At 33.1% G+C, this 19,858-nt stretch overlaps 1 protein-coding gene across 2 annotated transcripts; it reads right to left on the bottom strand.

Moving 5' to 3' along the window:
- Window positions 1-15,340: 15,340 nt before the first annotated feature.
- On the bottom strand, window positions 15,341-19,569 carry LOC149579645 (cytochrome P450 710A1-like). Of its 2 annotated transcripts, XM_089786292.1 has the most exons (3): window positions 19,301-19,569; window positions 16,445-17,932; window positions 15,341-16,045 (listed from the first exon to the last, which is right to left on the bottom strand). In XM_089786292.1, exons 2-3 carry the CDS (start codon window positions 17,851-17,853, stop codon window positions 16,030-16,032), a joined length of 1,425 nt encoding a protein of 474 aa, XP_089642418.1. In that variant the 5' UTR covers window positions 17,854-17,932; window positions 19,301-19,569; the 3' UTR covers window positions 15,341-16,029. The 2 variants fall into 2 exon arrangements, with proteins under 2 accessions (XP_089642418.1, XP_089642411.1); XM_089786285.1 differs by lacking the exon at window positions 19,301-19,569 and having other exon boundaries at window positions 16,445-18,110.
- Window positions 19,570-19,858: the final 289 nt, after the last annotated feature.

Here is a 19,858-nt window from a genome sequence, read left to right on the forward strand (position 1 = left end):
ACATTATTAGATTTCCACGATTCATTTGTAAATAAAATGTTTTTTGGATTTGATTGTGTGTGTTTTTTTAAAAACATACAATGTGATAAACTCACAATGCTACCATAGTCAATATATGCCATAAATTGTTCAGATTAAAATATCACCAAATAAATCATGCCAAACCTACACCAAATCTGAACCAATCTCTAGAGCTCTTCAAGAGCTTTCCTCTGTATGTCGAACTTATGCCCTAATCTGTGCTCAAAATAAACAATATCTAACTTTTGGGCTCTTAAAATTTGAAAAAATGTCAAAATCATAGAACCAAACCTACACCAAGTTGTAGTGCTCTAAATCAGCTTTCCAATGCCTCTAAGAAGTCTGAAATCTAATATCCTAAGAGAAAGTTATGGTTGTTTTACTAAGACATTCTTTTTACCATTTTCACTGCCAATTTTTATTTTTTTGTGACAAAAATTTCAACGGGAATAAATTTGACAGCTATCAAAGGTTGAAACTAAAATACTCTTTCATTTCCTTTGAATATGGCCAAACTAGGGCATATTATATATCAAAATTTATGGAAACATCAAACTGGATCCAATGGTGAGGTTTGTTTTTACCCAGGAGATCATTCTACAAGCTCCCCCTAAAACCCTCATTTAAATGAAACATCCAAAAAATCCATTTGTCCAACAATTTCACATGCCCAAAATATTTTAACATCCCATCATAACAACAAATCCAAAACCCTTAGATCTACAATAAACAACCTACAAAATCTACATACCTTTCTTTTTCTTTTATCTTTTAATGCATTCCCATGGATTCAATCTAGGGTTATAATAATAAAACCATAGCTCTGATATGACTTCTAAGGAAACTTGCAAGAAAGAATATATCCATTTCCACATAACCCATAATAGATCTGAAATAAATATGCAATTAAAATCTACATGCAAGAGAATAGACAATATACCCGCAAAAATGTGACATAAGGTATACCCTACGAAACCCTTAGTAAGGGAAAAATCTAGCCTCCAAAAGCATCCATCACCATGTATTATTTAGCAAAAACACCATTACAATACAACCATGGAAGCCTTCAAAGCCATAGCCATAATCAAGCAACCCATGTGAACAAGCTTGAATGCACACATCCCATGCCATGCTTCCAACCTTCACAAATGCTCCCTTTGGCTAACTTATCAAGCCTTGTCATGCTTGACTCTTTCCCTTTTTGCCTTCTGTCTTCTCACCTCTACAACTACCCTTGTGTCTGCTTATATAATAGCAAGTCCAACAAAACCACCAAGTGGTATTACGTAAAACATGTACTAAAACCATGTAGTACCTAACCCATTGACCTCACATTTAATATTCGATAGTTAATTCTTTTCCCAAAAATTAAATAATTACATGAAATATTATCACAATGTTACAATACAACTCATCAAGTATATCCCATGAGAATCTTTACATGTCGCACGTCCATCTAGGCACCACATTACATAATAAAATAAAATAATACAATATAACAATATTATGCAATGTGTGCAACACCCATAATCTCAACATCTCCTCCTCTACTTTATTTTTACTCTCCTTGCTATGGAACTCAAACTCTACAATCCTTGACTTTTCATCATATGTCCCCCATCTAGGACATTCTGTATCATGCTCAAACTTGTTGCACATACCCTTCAATAAGTTCTATGCTCATCTCATAGCCCATAGGCTCAATGAACTATAGTCTAGGTATCACTGCTTCCATGCATGTGTTATCAATTTCTACCATGAAGAACAAATCATCCTTATACTTCTCTACCATAGAGGGAGGTATCCTATACCTCAATTTCATCTCAGACTGAAAATGGTTCATCATTCTGTTAATATTAATGTCTCTGACATTCTTAGGTTTAGATTCGTAGCTTTGAGTTACATTCTTCATTGCACACTCGCTATTATCCCATTTAATTACTCTAGGAAACTTCTTAGTAGAATAAAAGAATAAATGAGCCAATAGAGACTCAAATCTAAATACTTCTCTCTTAGTTTTCTTTATCTTCACAATATCGTCCAAAAGCTGCACTTTGACAATGTCACACAAATTAACTTTTCTCCTTTCAACAGTCATCACATATGTTATATGAATGAATCTAGCTGGTACCGAGTTTACCCTTGATCCATGGTTCAACTTGTACCCTAATATTTTAGTCAACAACTTGATTGCTTTATCCTAAATAAGATCAACCCTCATATTTCTTTCGTTGAACTTGGTCTTCAGGTTTGTCTCCACTAATTTCCTGACACTTTTCTCATTAACAGGATTAAACCATCATTTTTGAATCCTATGACCTTAAGGATTAGATTATTGTCAATGACAATCTACACATTACCAAGTCAGAACAGATCATCATGAACTCTTCTTAGTATAATTTGGGTCCACTCGTGATTGTCAAATTTTGTGTAGAAAATATAATTCACCAAATTCAAATCTTCAAGGTGCACAGACTTAGACTTCGGGGACAAGTCATTATTACACATGACTCCTAAGTCCTTGTGAATCTCCTCATCACCTATACTCTTAATTTCGCAATGTATATAATTCCTTATATCCTCTATATGTAACACATTTTGAAAAACTTGCAAAAATGCACCTACAAGATCATCAAGTAAAGAAACAAATGGGTGTTTCTTGAACTCATACCTTGGTTTGTCACTAACATCATGCACTATTTGACTAGCCATTCTTCAATAAATGTAAATACTTCAATAAATTGGATTCAATATTTTGTAAATACCTCAAATTTGTGATTTTAGGGTTGTTGCATTTCGACTTCACAAACTTGCTTCGCACTTCAATTGCTATCAAATTGCTCAACGCACTTCACATGAACAAATAGTACATTAATTTTTTTTTGCAATCCTTAAATCATTTCAAATCACACTGTGCAATAAATGTGTATCTTCCACAAACTTAGAATATTGTCTTTGTTTACTAGTGACCTTGATCTTGCAATTCCCACTTACTGTGATCATATCAAGAGTTGTGCATTAAAACATAGCTTTCTCTCTATGTCTTCTACCTTCTATTAACTACGCAATCAATAACTCACTCTCTAAAATTAGTTTTGACCATTGATGCTCTGTTGCTTAATGCAATAGCTTGATTCAAATAGGTTGAGTCGCAAACAATTTGTGACTTCAATTTTTTGTCAGGTGCATCAAAGAATTGCTCTTCCACTATTGTATGCGAACTCTCTGGATTACAAGCCTTCACAAATGCTTCTTTGAATTCCTCAAAATGTTCCTTGACTGCTTCTTTCTAACTATTGTTGCCTCCATTTTCATTCCTTCTATCATTCTTGTTGTTCCTTCTATGATTAGGGTTCCTATTAAAGTTCTATTTATCCATTCTATAGAATCTTTCTGTGTGTCCAAAGTTATTGCATAATTGACATACAAGTGCATTTCTCCTTTGCTTGTTCCCATTTCGACTCTCAGGTGCTCTATAATTCCTTGCAATATGTCTAGGATTGTTACACTTGTAACAAAAAAACTACTTCTTCTCACCGTTAGGTTTCTCTCCATCATTAGATCTACTCTGTGATCTACTCCTTTCATTACCTATAGGCTTAGTATTCCTAAATATTCTACTATTCTTATTATCATCAACAAACTTAGGTTTCTTACATTCTATTGCCTTATATCCATAACCATGACAATTATAACAATAGAAATTAGTAATGGGTTAAAAAGACTTACCTGTACAATCTCTCTTCATATGTCCAACTTCATTGCATGTAAAACATCTACCTTTGAATTCAAGTCTTACCTTTTTGGATGAATCATCTTGATTAGGTTCTTCAACTTGCTCTATTGTTTTATGTTCATCAAATTTCTTTGTCAATTCAATTTTCTCAACTTCATTAGACCATTTGAACTTTTCTTTAAGGATTTCTGCTATAGAATCTGGTTATATCCTGATCTCATCTTTCTTTGTTTACTTCTCTCCAAGAATATATCCAAGGCCTATCTTGTCATAAGTTCTTTGATGAAATATCTGTTCATCAATTTTCTCAGAACTTGTGTAAGGTTTCTCTAATTGTTGTTTAGTTTGTGTCAACTCTCCTTTCACAATGATGTATTTTTCCAACTCTACATGATCTATCTTAATAGAATCTAATTCAAATGTCACTTGACTTAATTGAGATCTAAGGTCTCCATTCTAAGCTTTTAGATTAGGTTCACTCTTGTTGCCACCGGTCTTAAGACTCAAGTTCAACAATTTTCAACTCATGTTTCAAGATCTCATTCTCTTTCTTGAGATTTTATATATCATCATTAACACTAGTTTGCACAAATGATTCCTTGCCAAATTTTAGATCATCAATTTTATCTTTAGGTTTTCAAATGTAGACTTTTGCATCTTTGTATTTGTCTTTTAAGTTATCTCTCTCTTCAGTAAGAAGGTCAATATGTTCAAGAGCTTCCTCAAGATTCTTCTTCAACTATTCCATATTCACTGAGATCTTACTTAAGCTATTAAGCCTTTTCAAAGGAACCATGCTTTAATATTGTTAGAAATAGATAATACTAGTTGGGGGGTGAATCCGTACTCTACAAACTTTTACCCACAACTAAATATTGGTAATTACTTTATAACTTGCATATGAAAGTAAACCAACAATTTTGAACAGTAAGTATAACCATGCACATAGAGAACTCATAACACTATTATTTTTTAACCAGGGAAACCTTGGACAAGGGAAAATCTTAGTGGGGATGATACCAACTAGATGATTCACTCAAAAATAGGATCTAATTAAGGATATTGACCCTATTAGGAGTCTATAAAGTACATATAGTGTCTTGAGTCCTTGTTAGAGGACTACGCCTTGTTAGAAGCCTCAACCCTCTTTGGAGTTGCTACAACCTTGTTAGGAGTTGGAAGATCAATTACAATGTATGCAAGAAGAGCCCACCTCCCTACCGTGCAATTATACAATTCAGTTCCTTCACAGAATAGATATACATACAATACTTGCTTGTTGTTGTAACTCACACTTGCTCTGATCTTTACATCAGATTTCACATCACATAAGCCTTGCAAATGGTTCTCACAATATTTTTCATGTCACATCTAATCATGCAACTTCTATTGTATCTGCACATTACATCTATTCACTGCACAACAAACTTATACACTATTTGTGCAACATAAGATCTTTACTTATACCTTGCACATTCATAAATTGTTGCTTAGTTGGCTTCCATGTCTTCATAGGCTTGACATAATATACAATAATATCCACATATTTGGCTTAACGTGACTTAGTAATTATTTTGAAATCAAAATAATTGCTAAAGTCGTACAACTCTATTTTCTGCTATGCTTTGTTCTGCACTGTTAAATACCATCACAGTTAAACTTACTATAACTTGCGCCATACTAACCATACACACATGTGCACTGGTACACATCATCATGAAAATGTTAAAACCTTTCCTCAACTACGCATTAAGATAATATTGTGTGCATTGTTCGTACTATTAAGATCTTTCCACTGTACTCCAACAAACTTTCTAATACTTAGACAATTTTCTGTCTCTGAATGCATAAATGAAATGTTGAGTATATGTTGCCATAAATGACAACCATCAATACATATAACTGACTTTATTGCCAACATAAGGAGATTATCTATTAAGCTACAAGGTTTGGTACAACTAGCGAACTATCAACTTGAATAGAAACAACTACAAATTTGGTGACTTGGTTAAAAAAGTCGAAGCCATATTCTAGAGATATGGTTGTCAATGACATTGTAAACCATGAAGTTTAATTTTCCTCTATGATCATTGGTTATAGGGTATATCAATCAAGTAGAATCAACAATCTACCTGATGGAGCTATCTATGTTGCATGCCCAATAGTAAAGAAAGGTTTTACATACGATCTCTTTGAGATGATGAGGAGGATGTTCATGGTGAACATTGAGAAAATAAAGAGGAACATCGAACAAATTTTTGAGTATGGATCAATTCTAGTATGTATGTTATTTTATATGCAAAACTTTATTTCCTAGTAGAGGAGTGGTTCAATGGGAAAATAAAAGATTGATAGTAGTAAAGATAAGTGAGTTTGTTAAAGAATTAGGTAATAATTTCAATATTGTTATATGAGGTTATGTAAAATATTTTAAATCTAGAATGTATAAGACATAAATAATTTCAAGAAACATGGTGAAACAATATAAAGATGACATATTTTTTCTTGTTGATACTAGAACTAGTTCTTTGCACCTATTGTGCAACCAAGTATATTTTGGATACTTGTTATGGGGGAATGAACTAGATGAATTTTTTTTGAAGATCTATGCATATGTTTTACTACCTAAAACTATAAATGTGACAAAACCTAGGTTAGAACCTATGTGTAAGAGCATTCAAATATACAAATGGAGCTAAAGAAATTGGTGATACTAAAGAAGACAAGGATGATGATCTAGACATTGTTAGTAAGGTTTGGAGGTGAAGAAGCACACCCTTACACATCATCCCTAGAAGAACCTAAGTAAGGAATAGAAATATACTTGCAAAAAAAAAAATTGCATGAGAAAATCAAAGACTCATAGAATTAAAAACAAAAAAGATGAAGGAAGTGAGATGAAAGAAAAAATTAAGCAAAATGATGTTGAAGAAGAGGAAGAAGAAAGGACTAAATCTAATTAGAAGCTAAAGAAACTAAATGAGTGTGGAAGAAGATAACTAGGCATAATTAATGGTAGGAGTTACCAATTTTGTAGCAATGAAGATAAGAAGAAGTTAGTGATGAAGGGTGTTCTCCTTAATACCACAAACACATAACATAAACAAAGAAACAACAACAATTGGCGTGAACAAAATATGGGCATCTTATTATTGCGACAAATGCAGAATTACAGAATTTTGAAATACAATATGCAAACCCACATGGGTGCCTTCCTTACAATAAATTGCAATGCAAAGCTGCAAAATATCACCCAGAGCTGTTCTAGATGATGTATGAGCATTCCTTAAATAGTCCTTCCATATAGAGTCGACCTGATACATGTTTGACACTTATTTTGAAAATTTTGGCCAGCCCAACTTCGGAAGGCTAGAACTTTTGAATCGTTTCTCTAATTGGCTATTATAACCACTTTTTGGCATCCTTAAATTCTAATCTAAAGTGACCAACTAGTGCAAGCTCTAGTCAACCTCATTTTGGAGCCCATTTGGGGCCTCTAAGATCTTCAACAGTGAGCCTAAAGTTTTTATACCAAAATTGCACACCAGAAATCTATAATAACTCCATGAATACTCATGATATGATACTAAGCCTCAACTGGTGGGTTGATATATCCAATATGAACATCCACTTCTGACATTAGGACATTCCAAGCTCGTATGACTGACTTGCTAAGAATCAAGCCTTCACAAATTAAAAAATCTACACTGAGACAACCCTTATTCAAGAAAAAAAAGGAAATATTTTTGGGTGATGCAAGATTTCTCTTACACCCAGGATGCTCCTGCATCAAACACCTTGGGTAATTTGAGAAGTGACCCCATCAAGTCTAAGGTATTTAAAGGAAAACCAAGATGGTTAACCTCCTCCCTTGCTAGCCATGATGAATCTTCTACTAGCCTCCCTTTGTATTTGACCAACTACTCTTCATAAGTTCTATTCCTTGTACTTTTTTTAACACAACTCTCTAATATCTCCTTAATCTCTTTTGTATTTGAACTAGCTGTTGGAATACTCCACTGCACTTTTGCAACATTATCTCCATCACCTCCATATACTAGTGAAATATTTAGTTCAATAGACAACTCCACTTCATAGGAATTTCTAGAATCATGCCTTTTCACTATCTTGCACAGTCCAAACTTTTCATTTTAATCTTATTATATGTACCCACTGGAAAATGCTTCTTCCTCAAATAAACCATGAATTCATCTCCAATATGAAATTCCTTAAACCTCCTTTTTGCATCTTCCTTAGCCTTGTACTGCATATTCATCTTTGTAATTTTCTTCTTAACCTCCTCATGGATGTTCTTCAAATGTTCAACAAAATCTTATGCTTCAATACTACTTATTTCTCCTTTGTCCAATCGCCTCAATTTAGAAGCATTTCTAGGACTGGTCTCATACACAATCTAGAATGGTGATTTATTGATGTATTCATATTTAAATGTGAAAATGGGTTAAGTTGTAAGGGGAATATAGTAAACTTTATCAAACCAAAAATGTACAATGATATGGAAACTTAAACCTTACTGTAAACTTAGACTGAGTGTTTTCAAAATCAAACAAAACTATGAAACTACATTGTTTGTTGAATGCTTTCTTGTATGTTGGGTTTGGGGTTGACTTAGAGTGTTGACCAGTTCTAGGATGTTTACCAGAGGCCAAAAATTATTGTTTTGGTGATTACATATGATGACATGATTTGGTTTATGTGTACTTTGTTGGATCGGTCATGTTAGGATGACCATATTAGTGATGCCTGTATTTGACCAAGTGATTTCGGTACTTGTCAGTTGCTTGTTTAGAGAACTAATGTATGATATTTGGTCTTTTAAGATCTTTTTGTTTTGCTGAGCTTAGGGTAGGTTATCAGTATGTTAAGTTGGGAAGTGGCTTGCAATGGAGGCCAAGGCCCTAAATAGGTTGACGAGTAACCCATTGTAGTTAATTTTAATAAGTGAAAACACTACATTAAATGAGAGTAAAATGAACTAATAAGAGTCTTGTCTTTCCTCACCCATGCCTCGAGTGCTAGTATAGGCTAGGATGGGAGTAGAGAGGACGCTTGGTTGTGACCATGCATCGTCAGTATGTCTTGTTAGTATGAAAGGATAGTAGTGTCGCATAGAGTCACTAGGGGGCCAAAGGATTGAAAGACTAGCCAGGTAACCTTAGAGTTGGCTTGTGCGATGACACTTGCCCACTAGCATAATAGATTCCCTAAGTGTCTTTGTAGACTCTGGGTTTAGATGTTATTTTATCTTTTTACCTTTGAGTTATATTGCTTTTAGGTTTTCCTTGACTTAGATGTTGGATTTGACTTTTGAGTTTGTTATCTTGTTTGGGGCTTGAGACTATCTCATTAGTATAGTGGGAGTGGACCTTTTTGGGTTACCATGAGGTCGGGTGGTAGTGCTTTTTACTTTTATTATTGAGAATCTGTCAGTTCGATACCATGGTTGGAGTTCCTTGTTCTGCATTTCCTTTCATTATATCTTAGTGTATTATGATAGATGGTTATACCTATGGTATGCATTTTATTTCATGGATCTTGAAGAGATGATGTAATCTATTTTATGATGTATATTCTTTCAGCCTTTCATACCTTATGACATGTACGGTGGATGATTGTGCATTCTGATTATTGCCAAGTGGCATTCAAGACAATTGTATATTATTTAAATAGATTTGAAGATGTAGTTAATCTTTAATGTGAATGTGTTATATATTGGATTTAGTATTAATTAAGTTTAACTGTAATTCAACATCATGAGATCCTTAAGGAATATAATCTGTTTATGTGTTGCTTATGTATGAATGTATGTTATTGCTTCTATTGTTTTATAACTATTGTTATATGTTAGCTTTAAAAAAAATGTTTGGCAAACTTAGTGAAAACTTTAGGTTAATTCTTTTGGATCCCTTGGTGGGGCATTACATCAAGATTCAAATTTCATCTAAGATCTTCAATAATAATTTCATTAATCATTCATAAGTAATAGGTTCTTCCTCAAATAACTATTCCCATAAGAAACTTTCCTTACACTCGCATAACTTTAAATTCAACCAAAACTATCAATTTGATCTCTTGGAAGAATTTTTTTTTTAATTCATTGTTCAATTTAGTATCTATAAAGCTCTTTTTAGACAAAAGGCTAAGATGAAAATCATAAGACAATATAACATCTATTAATCTCAACTTTCCCATAGTTACCGCATCAATATTTATTTTATAACATTCACACTTAAATAAATTCTACTAAATTATTTTATCCAACTACCCCTACCACCAAGGACTTAAAGCCACCCTAACAACCTATCACATTATCCACAATGATTGCACATCATTTGTATTTACTTTTGTCGTATCATTTGAGTTTGCCTAGTAAGTCTCGACAATGGCTAGACATACCAATTTATCCCTCGATGTATTTCATATATATATATATATTTTTCAAATAGGAGACGGGGGTACTTGGAGACGACAATTTTTTTTAAATAGTTTAAAGAGTCTAATACTAAAAGTAAATACAAAATTTGAAAATAGTAAAATACTGTAAGACTAAAGTAAATAATAATAGTAATGTCACATTAAAAATTAAAATAGGCTCAGAGTCAAAGATTTCAAAACTCACATGATCACAATATTGTATCTCATAGACATATTTGTTTTTCGAATATTGCATATGATCACCATCATATCAGATTGATAATCATTGAGATTATCATTACATATTCAAATTTTAAATTCAAAAAAGTATAGTTTGAAGCTGAATTGCCGATATGCAAACAAAAATGAACACTTTGTACAATAAACAAAAAACAAAAATATATCTAGTATTAGTATGTCGATGGTACTATCATCTACTCCACAAGGTTGTGATCATTCATCTCAATGTCTTTAGCTATCATGCTCTCCAAAAAATCATCACTCTCCAAAAATATTTTAAATGATTTAATCATTTAAATTGTTGAATAAAATTAATTTAAAAAAAAATTTCTAATGTTTTTAAAGTTATTAATTTATTAAATAAAATATTTTAAACGATTTAATCATTTAAATTGTCGGTGGTCTTAATTTTTGTATTAAAAACATTAAAATGAGGGCTAAAATATATAAAATTATTTAATATTATATTTTACATTTATATTTTACCAGGAGACTTCGAGGAGACTTCACTTTTTGGATTAGGAGACGGGGAGACTTCAGGAGACTTCGTCGTGAAGTCTCCAACCTTTTTCGAAGACGCATCTCGGTCTCCGAGATGCGACTTTTAGGGAGGAGACGAGTCTCCTGGTAACCATGATATATATATATATATATATATATATATATATAATGATAAAACAGAAGTAGATATTTAACAAGATTAAAAGCACATTACATATTATATTTTTTCTTTGATTAAATTATATTATAAATATTTATTAAATAAAATAATCTAATTTAGATGTGTAATATTTTTTTATTAATTTATATCAAAATAAATTTAAATTTAAATTTTTATATTTTATAAAATAATCATGAAATATTTTTATTTTTAAATTTATAGCTACTTAACCATCATGAATTAATTTTTTATATGTATCAATAATCAATTTAGATGTATTGTTTGAACTATTATGGAACTTTATTTAATTTAATCTATAAGAATAATTTTCAGTACTTCTAAAATTTAAATAATATCAATAAATTTATATAATTTTTATAAACTTATTTGATTTTTAATATAATATTTTAAAATAAGGGTAAAATTATATTAGATATTAAAATTAAATAATTTTTAATATGGTCAAATGTATATATATTTTAAATCTAACAATCATATCAGCTACTATAGAGTTCTAAATACATTGCAAGAACATAAGACCTCTTCGCAGGTTATGGTCACCTTGATGATAGATCATGAAAAGCTCAAAAGATTCCTTAAAGTTGGCCATTCGACAATGTCCGCATTCAAGATAAAGAACAGATATGAGTGGAGCAGGACCATTGACAACCTTGATGCTTTTGAAGCTGTGGTCAAGAAGCTTAACCAAGAGATAAAAAAGAATAAGGAGGCTTTTGATAAGATCCTTATGCTTGATCAGATTTAGGACATAATGAGTATTGTTTGGATGGAAGGCCTGAAAGGGTGGACCATGCGGGCTCAGTCATAGTCACACTTGATGCACTAGCTTTGCCTTCTTCTGCTAACTAATAATCATATTAATAATAATAAGATATTCTACACATCTTAAAATCATTTATAAGGTAGATTTGACCACAATGATATTCTAATAATAATATTAAGATAATAATAATAATAAGATATTCTACACATCTTAAAATCATTTATAAGGCGGATTTGACCACAATGATACAAAAGATCTAAGTTTAGGGCAACAAGCACATAATATTCTATTCTCAATGCATGCCTATGTGTACATATACACATGCAAAATAGTTAGTATCCAATCTTCTATTTTAGCAGGAAAAAATATGATAAAAATTTCATTTTTTTTTAACATGTATTTTATATATTAACAATATAAGCAATTACATTTATACTTGCTTAAAGTTTGCAATGAAACTTATCAAAGCACTAAAAATGAACTCTCATAGTATCTTCTATTATTCCAATAAATTTTGAACTTCCAAATTAATAAATTTCTTATCCTGAATACAAAATATTTCTATAAATTGAAAAATCAAACTGACCTTAAATTAACTTGAAGAATAAAAAATACATATAAATTATAATATCAAATATAAAATAGTAAAAAAAATATTAATAATAAGCCAAACTTTTTTATTACAAATTAAAATTAGATTGTTTTATTTAATAAATTTTTATAATATAATTTACTTAAAGAAAAAACATATAATGTATTTATATTTACAATCATTCTACTTACTTAAATATATAATATGTTTCTTAGCAATTGATACACTTTAGTTTTAAATCTTGTTAAATAACTACTTCCTTTTTATCATCATATAAATAATAAAAAGCACACATGAAATTACCATTTCGGTCAGTGATGCCGTAAGTCTCCTAGTTTCCCTCACTCCAAACACTTTCTGATCATTTGACTCGTGAGAGGAGGTCCACATCTCCAACAGTGATGCTTGCAAAATGTCAAACAACTAATCATAAAAGAGACAAGCCAATTGGGGCGTTCCAAAGCCAACATGGCTCAGTCAGCCAAGCAGAGTACGGTGTAGATTTATTCCCAAGAGTTTGGAGTGCATGTACACAGTCCCGTACAGGAATTATTTAAGCCATTAAGGCAATTGTCAAAAAACACATCATATGTACCACAAATACCTCGTACATCAGTCCTCTAATGTCTGTCATACGCTGTCTCTTTCCTTATTACATGTAAGTGGGGCAAGAAGTTATAGGCTAATTTATAACTCATGCCTGCAACCGAACATATGCCCAAAAAATGGCACATAATAATGATACTGTGTTATCCTTCATGACTCTTTATTAGATTATGGCAGAGCAACTCGCCCTCAATTGGCTCCTGCCAACATCTGAAATATACCTTACAAATGTACTAAACAATCAATCATTTCCAATTTGTAATCAGATCTTATCTTGTTTTTAACATTTTTGAATCTTAATTTTTATATTTTTGTTATGTTAATGTGTTTCTAAAAGAACTACAGACCAGCACTTTCTTACTGCTACATTTTTCAAAAACATCTTTTTGATATTCACCATAAAATTTAATACATTACTCTACAGTGAATTGATCCTACAGAATCCCATACAGCAACGCCATAAATTTGACTACCTCCAAGGATTGAGTGGCCAACTTTTTCAGAAGCAGAGGGAAGCACCCCTTCGTTCGCTGGAATAGTGTGAAGTATGGCCGTCCTTAAATATCACATTAAAGAAAAATTAAGCTTGAAAAAAAAGTCAACTTTACCTATTTAACCCTTATAACCTACGAAACAAACCTTAGTATGTGATGTTTAAGCCATCCCATAAAACACCACTCCACCTCACAAACTATGAAACAAATTAATATCCAAATCCACAAACAGAATCGTTGCCCTTTCCTAGGCTAAGACATTCTTACATTGACATTGTTCCCTTATGTCTTAAACATTCTTTTAATTGGTAGTGTGACTGATACTGATTCCACTTGTGAATGCTCAATGTCTGGTTGAATCTTTTAGTTAGAAGATTTTACATGTTCTTAAATGAGTTAAATAATTTTCTGATTTTCCTTTCATTTTACTTCTTTGGAGGCTGGTTGGTTAGACCTTTTGTATACTCTAATGCAGCTGTACTTCTCCAGTGCCGTTGACCTATTTGGTCATTTGTGGGCATCAATGTATTTATTTTTTATTTTCTTTCTTTCCTTCTGAACTCCAGCTATGTCGTTTACGTTGCCAAGCTTTTTTCTTGAGTATGGTCTGACACTTCCTTCATGGCAGTCTCAAATCACTCACAGGAAAAACTTGAGCGCTTGATTGTCTTCTACTATTGCAGTTGCTCTCCCTAAAGCCAATTATATACATGGGTGCTTCCGCTTGTGTAGAAATACTGTTGAACATTCGTATTTAACATTTACACACATTCTCCACATTTACATGGGGAGACCTAAGCAAGGTGGAGGATAGGGATTTATCCTTGCACCAACCAAACTTCCGGTGTTCATAAAAATAACATTCACTTCGATATGTTAGGACAGAAAAATAAATTATACTAATGCTATTGGTTATATATATTTGATTCTTAATATAATTCTACATTGCTGCCTTTTCTGAAATAGATTGTGTGATTTTCCTGCATCAATGTTTCGGATTATGCTTTGTGTCCTACTCGTTCAGCTCTCTAATATAGATATCTCAAATGTTGATGTAAAAGAAATATGTACAATCCAGAACAACAACAATTTTTTTTTGAATTGTAAAAATTGATATCTTTAATAAGTCTATGTTCTTTTAAAAAACTTTTAATTTTGAGCCACATCTCCAATCTTATCCTCACAAGATGAAGAATATTACCAAACTCTTAGAATTCTTAGGCTAGTGAAAGGAAACATTTTAATCATTAAAGGTTAACTGGATGGACTGGACCGAGTTCTCTATTAATTGCGAAATTTTGATCAAGCACTTTTCCTGTGATATTGATGATGACGATACTTTTAAATGTACTTCAGATCGAAATAATCTGCAGGACCTGTTAAAGTGTAACATTCAAATAATACATTCATACTCGTCTTCTTAATTTCATGCCGAGCAATATAGTGTTGATGTTTCTATTGTTGGTATTATTTTAACAAATCAAATGCCAGCAATGCTTTCCAAAATAAAACAACTTCTCAAAAAAGAATACAAAACAGCTGCAAAAGAAATGAGGCTTGCCTTCAATATCAAAAACCTAAGGATACCGTAACATTATAACATATGCTACTCCATTCTGCAAATTTGCAGAGAAATACACTTGTTAACAGAATTTTAAGATCAAGCTTTAAAATGTATGCAAATTAAAGCATGTAAACAATTAAAATCACCTTGAAGGATGAACAACATTGCATCTTCTAGAATCTACATAAATGAGTGAAAGCAATGGGATAATGAACTATCAATTCAATTAACAATGAAGCGAGCAGGAGACAATGCAATTCAATATCATCTACACGTACAAATACATCAGTTTTGGTGACGACGAGAAGTCTAATAAAGAATGTCTTCTCTATTGTGGTGTACTTTGAGCCATATAAAGACAATGCAATTCAATTTCACTCTCCATGGAAATGGCTTGCAACCAGTAAATAAGTTACACATACAAATGCAGTATTATTCCAACCTACAAACGATATTTTCTCCCACTTTGTGCCTTCATGGCACCATCCAACTACTTGGTTTATTTATTTCTGTATGGAGATATCATCTGATCATAGAGAAATTCTGAGCTGGTTTTTTCAATCAATGAAATAAATAGCTCAATTGTCTTCCCATTTCACCATGCCAGCTAAATTAATCACATCTTTGCCTATTTCAGCAAGCATATAAATCACCTATTTTCTCCATGGAAATGGCTTTTGATCAGGGAAGTCTCACGAAAAGAATAATTTTTTACAATATTTTTAATTGATCAACAAATACAATGTTTTTCCTCCACTCAATGACACAAGCTACCATTCAGTCTCCTGTTTTATGCATACAAAATGTTTCTCACCAGAGAACATCCTGTTAAAGAATCTAGGTACAATCCAAACTGCCAGTGTTGTTCCTTCTTTTAGAACTGCACCACTTGGAGATCAATCTTTATTTTCTCTGCAAAAAAGCAGTATATCAGCATCACTTTGAGAATAAGGGAAACTGGCTGCAACTTTTTCAAATTCATCGATCCATTACTGAAAACTCACTATTAATCTATCCCTCTATGAAAATTATTCTGGTTTTATCTAAAGATTTGAGAGAGAATCTAAATGCATAATGCGAACCGTTCTCTTCTGCTTGGTAACAAAACCTATTTGTCTATCAATCAATCCATGCTCTATACACAAACATTCCTGATTGTATATTTCTCTAAAAATGGTCTAAAATGTACATAGTTTTACACCTTTGAAAATTAAGTATAGTTCTATCAAGGGGGAAGCATCAAAAGATGCAATGATTTGACTAGGCACCATTCAGAAGTTCAAACAAAGAAGGTGAATAATATAAACATACCTTGAAGTTGGATTCGTTTCTCTCCTGCTTGAGAGGTAGACAAGACCATCATCCTTTGGAACAATGGTGGGTACATATGCAATTTCATCACATTGAGGAGTCCTGCATCTGGTGCAGTCAACTAATGTAGAAAAGAGTGCTACAAAAAGTATGAGATGATTAAGAGCATATCGCTGACCAACACATTGATGAGCTCCTGCTCCAAATGGAAGCCAATTTCGTTTATAAAGCTGATCCTCTTGACGAGATGAAGAGAATCTCTCTGGATCAAATTTATGCGCATCTGTAAAGCCCTGAAATGATGACTCAAATAGAGAAGGAAAAATTATTGACCCTTTCGGAATTGTATAGTTCTCTGTTATGGGAAAATCAACAGCAGCAATGTGAGGCACAAGTGTTGCAGGTGGACGGAATCTGATGACTTCTTTCACCACCATCTCTGTGTATTTCATCTCTCGGATCTGTTCCGAAGAAATGGGTGCATCTAAATCAGGTCTTATCCTTCTTTGCTCTTGTCTGACATTTTCTAGAATTTCTGGGTTGGATTCCAATAATGTTACAGCCCATACCAGCGAAGATGTAGACGCATCTTGTGCAGCAAACAAAAAATCAAAAAGAAATCCTCCCATTTCAATGTCATCGGTATGTAAGGGTTTAGGGGCACCTCTTTGTTCTGCGTCTTCAATTTCCTTCAAAGTCTCTGCCATAAAGAAATCTACCAAACAAGTAGGCTCCATACCTAACTTCATAAAACCCTTGCTTTGATGAGCACACTCTCCAAGAGTTTTTGCCAGCCTAGATACAGCATGCTTGGCTTTATAGAATGCAAACCCTGGAAAATCAATGGGTAATGCCATGACACCAGTATTGAATAGATTATAATCCCTATAGAACTGCTCCCTCGCTTCCTTTGTCAAATAAGGACCCACAAAAACATTTTGTGAAGTTTCTAGATTCATGTCTCTGAAGAGATTCCTCAGAGCAATGGGCTTATCTTCTGAAGACATCGCAATCCACTTCCTTATATGCTGCCTAATGACTTTCTCCTGTATTCCAACATAGATTCCCAGAGCCTTGAGTGTGAAATTTGGAGCAAACCTACGTCTGAGATTCTTGTGCTCTTCTCCGAACATGTATATAAGATTATGCTCTCCAAATAACTTTTTGCCAAATGGATGTCCGATCAGATGAAAAACATCAGGTTTTACATTGGCGAAAATCTTTTGGGAGAGCTCAGAATCCCCAATGAAGACAATAAATTTGCCAAACAGAAGGTTGCTTGCCAATCCCAATTTTTTCGCAGCCTTGGCCTGATCGTCCCAGAACTTAGTGGGATTCCTCACCATTTCTATGGCACCTCCAATAAAAGGAATCACCACCGAAGGGCCTGGAATAGAGTTTTTCTTCATGAAGTATACAAACTGCTGCCATGCTATCAACAGCGTTACCAGACCGGCTATGACGGAGTGCCATGATATTGGGAGAAGCCTGAAAAAAAGGGAACTATTCATATCCATTTGTGCTCGAATCAAATTGTAGATAAGTAACTAACAATAAATGGGATACCAGATGAATTGTGCAAAACCAGCAAGGCATATATAAGTTCAAAGAGATTGAAGGAGGCGTCATCAATTACGCAGTTTTTAAAATTTGGTGGGGAGAATTCAAATACTCTGAAACCTATGAATCTACCAAATCGAGGGCTTTGACTTTAACTTTTCTGGCGAATAACTACTAAATGACGATACTGTTATTTCGGTTAGTCGCCTAAAACTACGTGCTCTACAAACTTCCGTATTAATTTCACAGTCAAACCCAATTTCTAATTGACATCTAGAACAGCATCCATTTCGAGACCATCTGAACGCCCGAAGCTTCACCCTGAAAAAATATTTTTTTAGCAGTAGAGTAGCTGGAGATAACGAAGGAATCTCATGTTTTAAGTGCCACATTTTGTCAAACAGTTGGCAGTAGGCGGCAGCCATGCTGGCTAAACGCCGTTTTACCAATAGGTGTTTGGATTTTGAAAGTCCGTTATGATTGCTCGAATTTATGAGTTTGCTGTCCCTGAAAAGAGAAATTCCCCGTTTGTCATGTAGCCGGAATCTGGCCAAAGTCGTTTATTTCTAAGAGACATTTTGTCAAACAATTGGCAAGAAAGCGGTACCTTAACAGGTAAATTGATTAAAACGATGGGTTAATTATCCCACGCAGGGACTCTTTATCTCAGAAGACTTGTGCCGTCTATAGAAAGTTTTAAACGCCGACGTTTTCAAAATTTGGTCTTCATTGGCACGCCCTGGCGGCACAGTCAATGCACGAAATGCATCCGAAAACATTTTCTCAAACATATAGCAGGCATCCTCAGTTTGACCTTTGAATGGAATGTTCTTACGCTTTATATCCAGAAAGTTCTTTTTACATAAATTTAGTCTATTCAAAAGCTTCTAGTAACATATCCACATTTCAACAGCCACGATATTATGATTAAAATAGCTATCCGTTTTCTCCTTGGCACAACCAGTTCCCAAATGTTATGTTTTTTTTTCCGTAAAGCCATTGCACTGGTAAAATTTGGCGGTCCTCCTTTTGCGGTGTCGAAGCAGATGGAATACTTATCAGCATGCGAACACCTAATTTGGGTTTGCCTCTGAGTTGAATAAGGTATTATTAAACTGCATTAAAAACCATATTTTTTGGACTCGTGTTCAATTTGGGTTTGTTTTGTTTCAATTCACACAGCGAAATTTGAGACATTGCCGCCCATGGACAAGCTGTCTTTGTTGAATCAAAAAAGTGCCAAATGTCATTACATAAAAAAAAGGAAAAGACAAATAATCACATGGATTTCCTAACCTTTTACGAAATGTTCAATCTATTCCACATAAATATGATTTGCAGTGACGCCATTCTCCTTCTACGGGCATTTGATTGGCACCTCCGTCTCGAATGCATCCAATGAGTACCAATACATTGCCAGATACACATGGGATTGGATGAATTTCCTTTTCTCCTGGTGTCAGAGGGGTAAAACAACTATCAATCCAAATGATTATCCTTACTCCTTGGGAATTTTGTCAAACAGTTTTATCAGCTTCTAGAAAAAGTATTTTCCATTCCTATTTGCAGGTGTACTTTTCGTGTGGATGATGTTATCTTACCAATTTTCAATTAATTGAATTTGCAAATTGGAATATTCAATTTGTTTTGGAATTTTAATTAATTAAGAAATATGGTCAAATTGGACACGTTCTTTTCACTTTAATTAAAAAATAACCCTATTTGGTTGTCAATTTAAGTCTACAAATTAAATAACTCTTCAATTTTTTAAAGATAACTTCAAATGATGTAAGCATATTTGAGAGCTGATGTAAAAGAAAGTGATATTTATAATCAAGCTATTTATAATTTTCT

The sequence above is a fragment of the Cupressus sempervirens genome, chromosome 1 (assembly GCF_028749045.1).
Source record: "Cupressus sempervirens isolate cs-2001-9-10 chromosome 1, ASM2874904v1, whole genome shotgun sequence".
Taxonomy (NCBI): domain Eukaryota; kingdom Viridiplantae; phylum Streptophyta; class Pinopsida; order Cupressales; family Cupressaceae; genus Cupressus; species Cupressus sempervirens.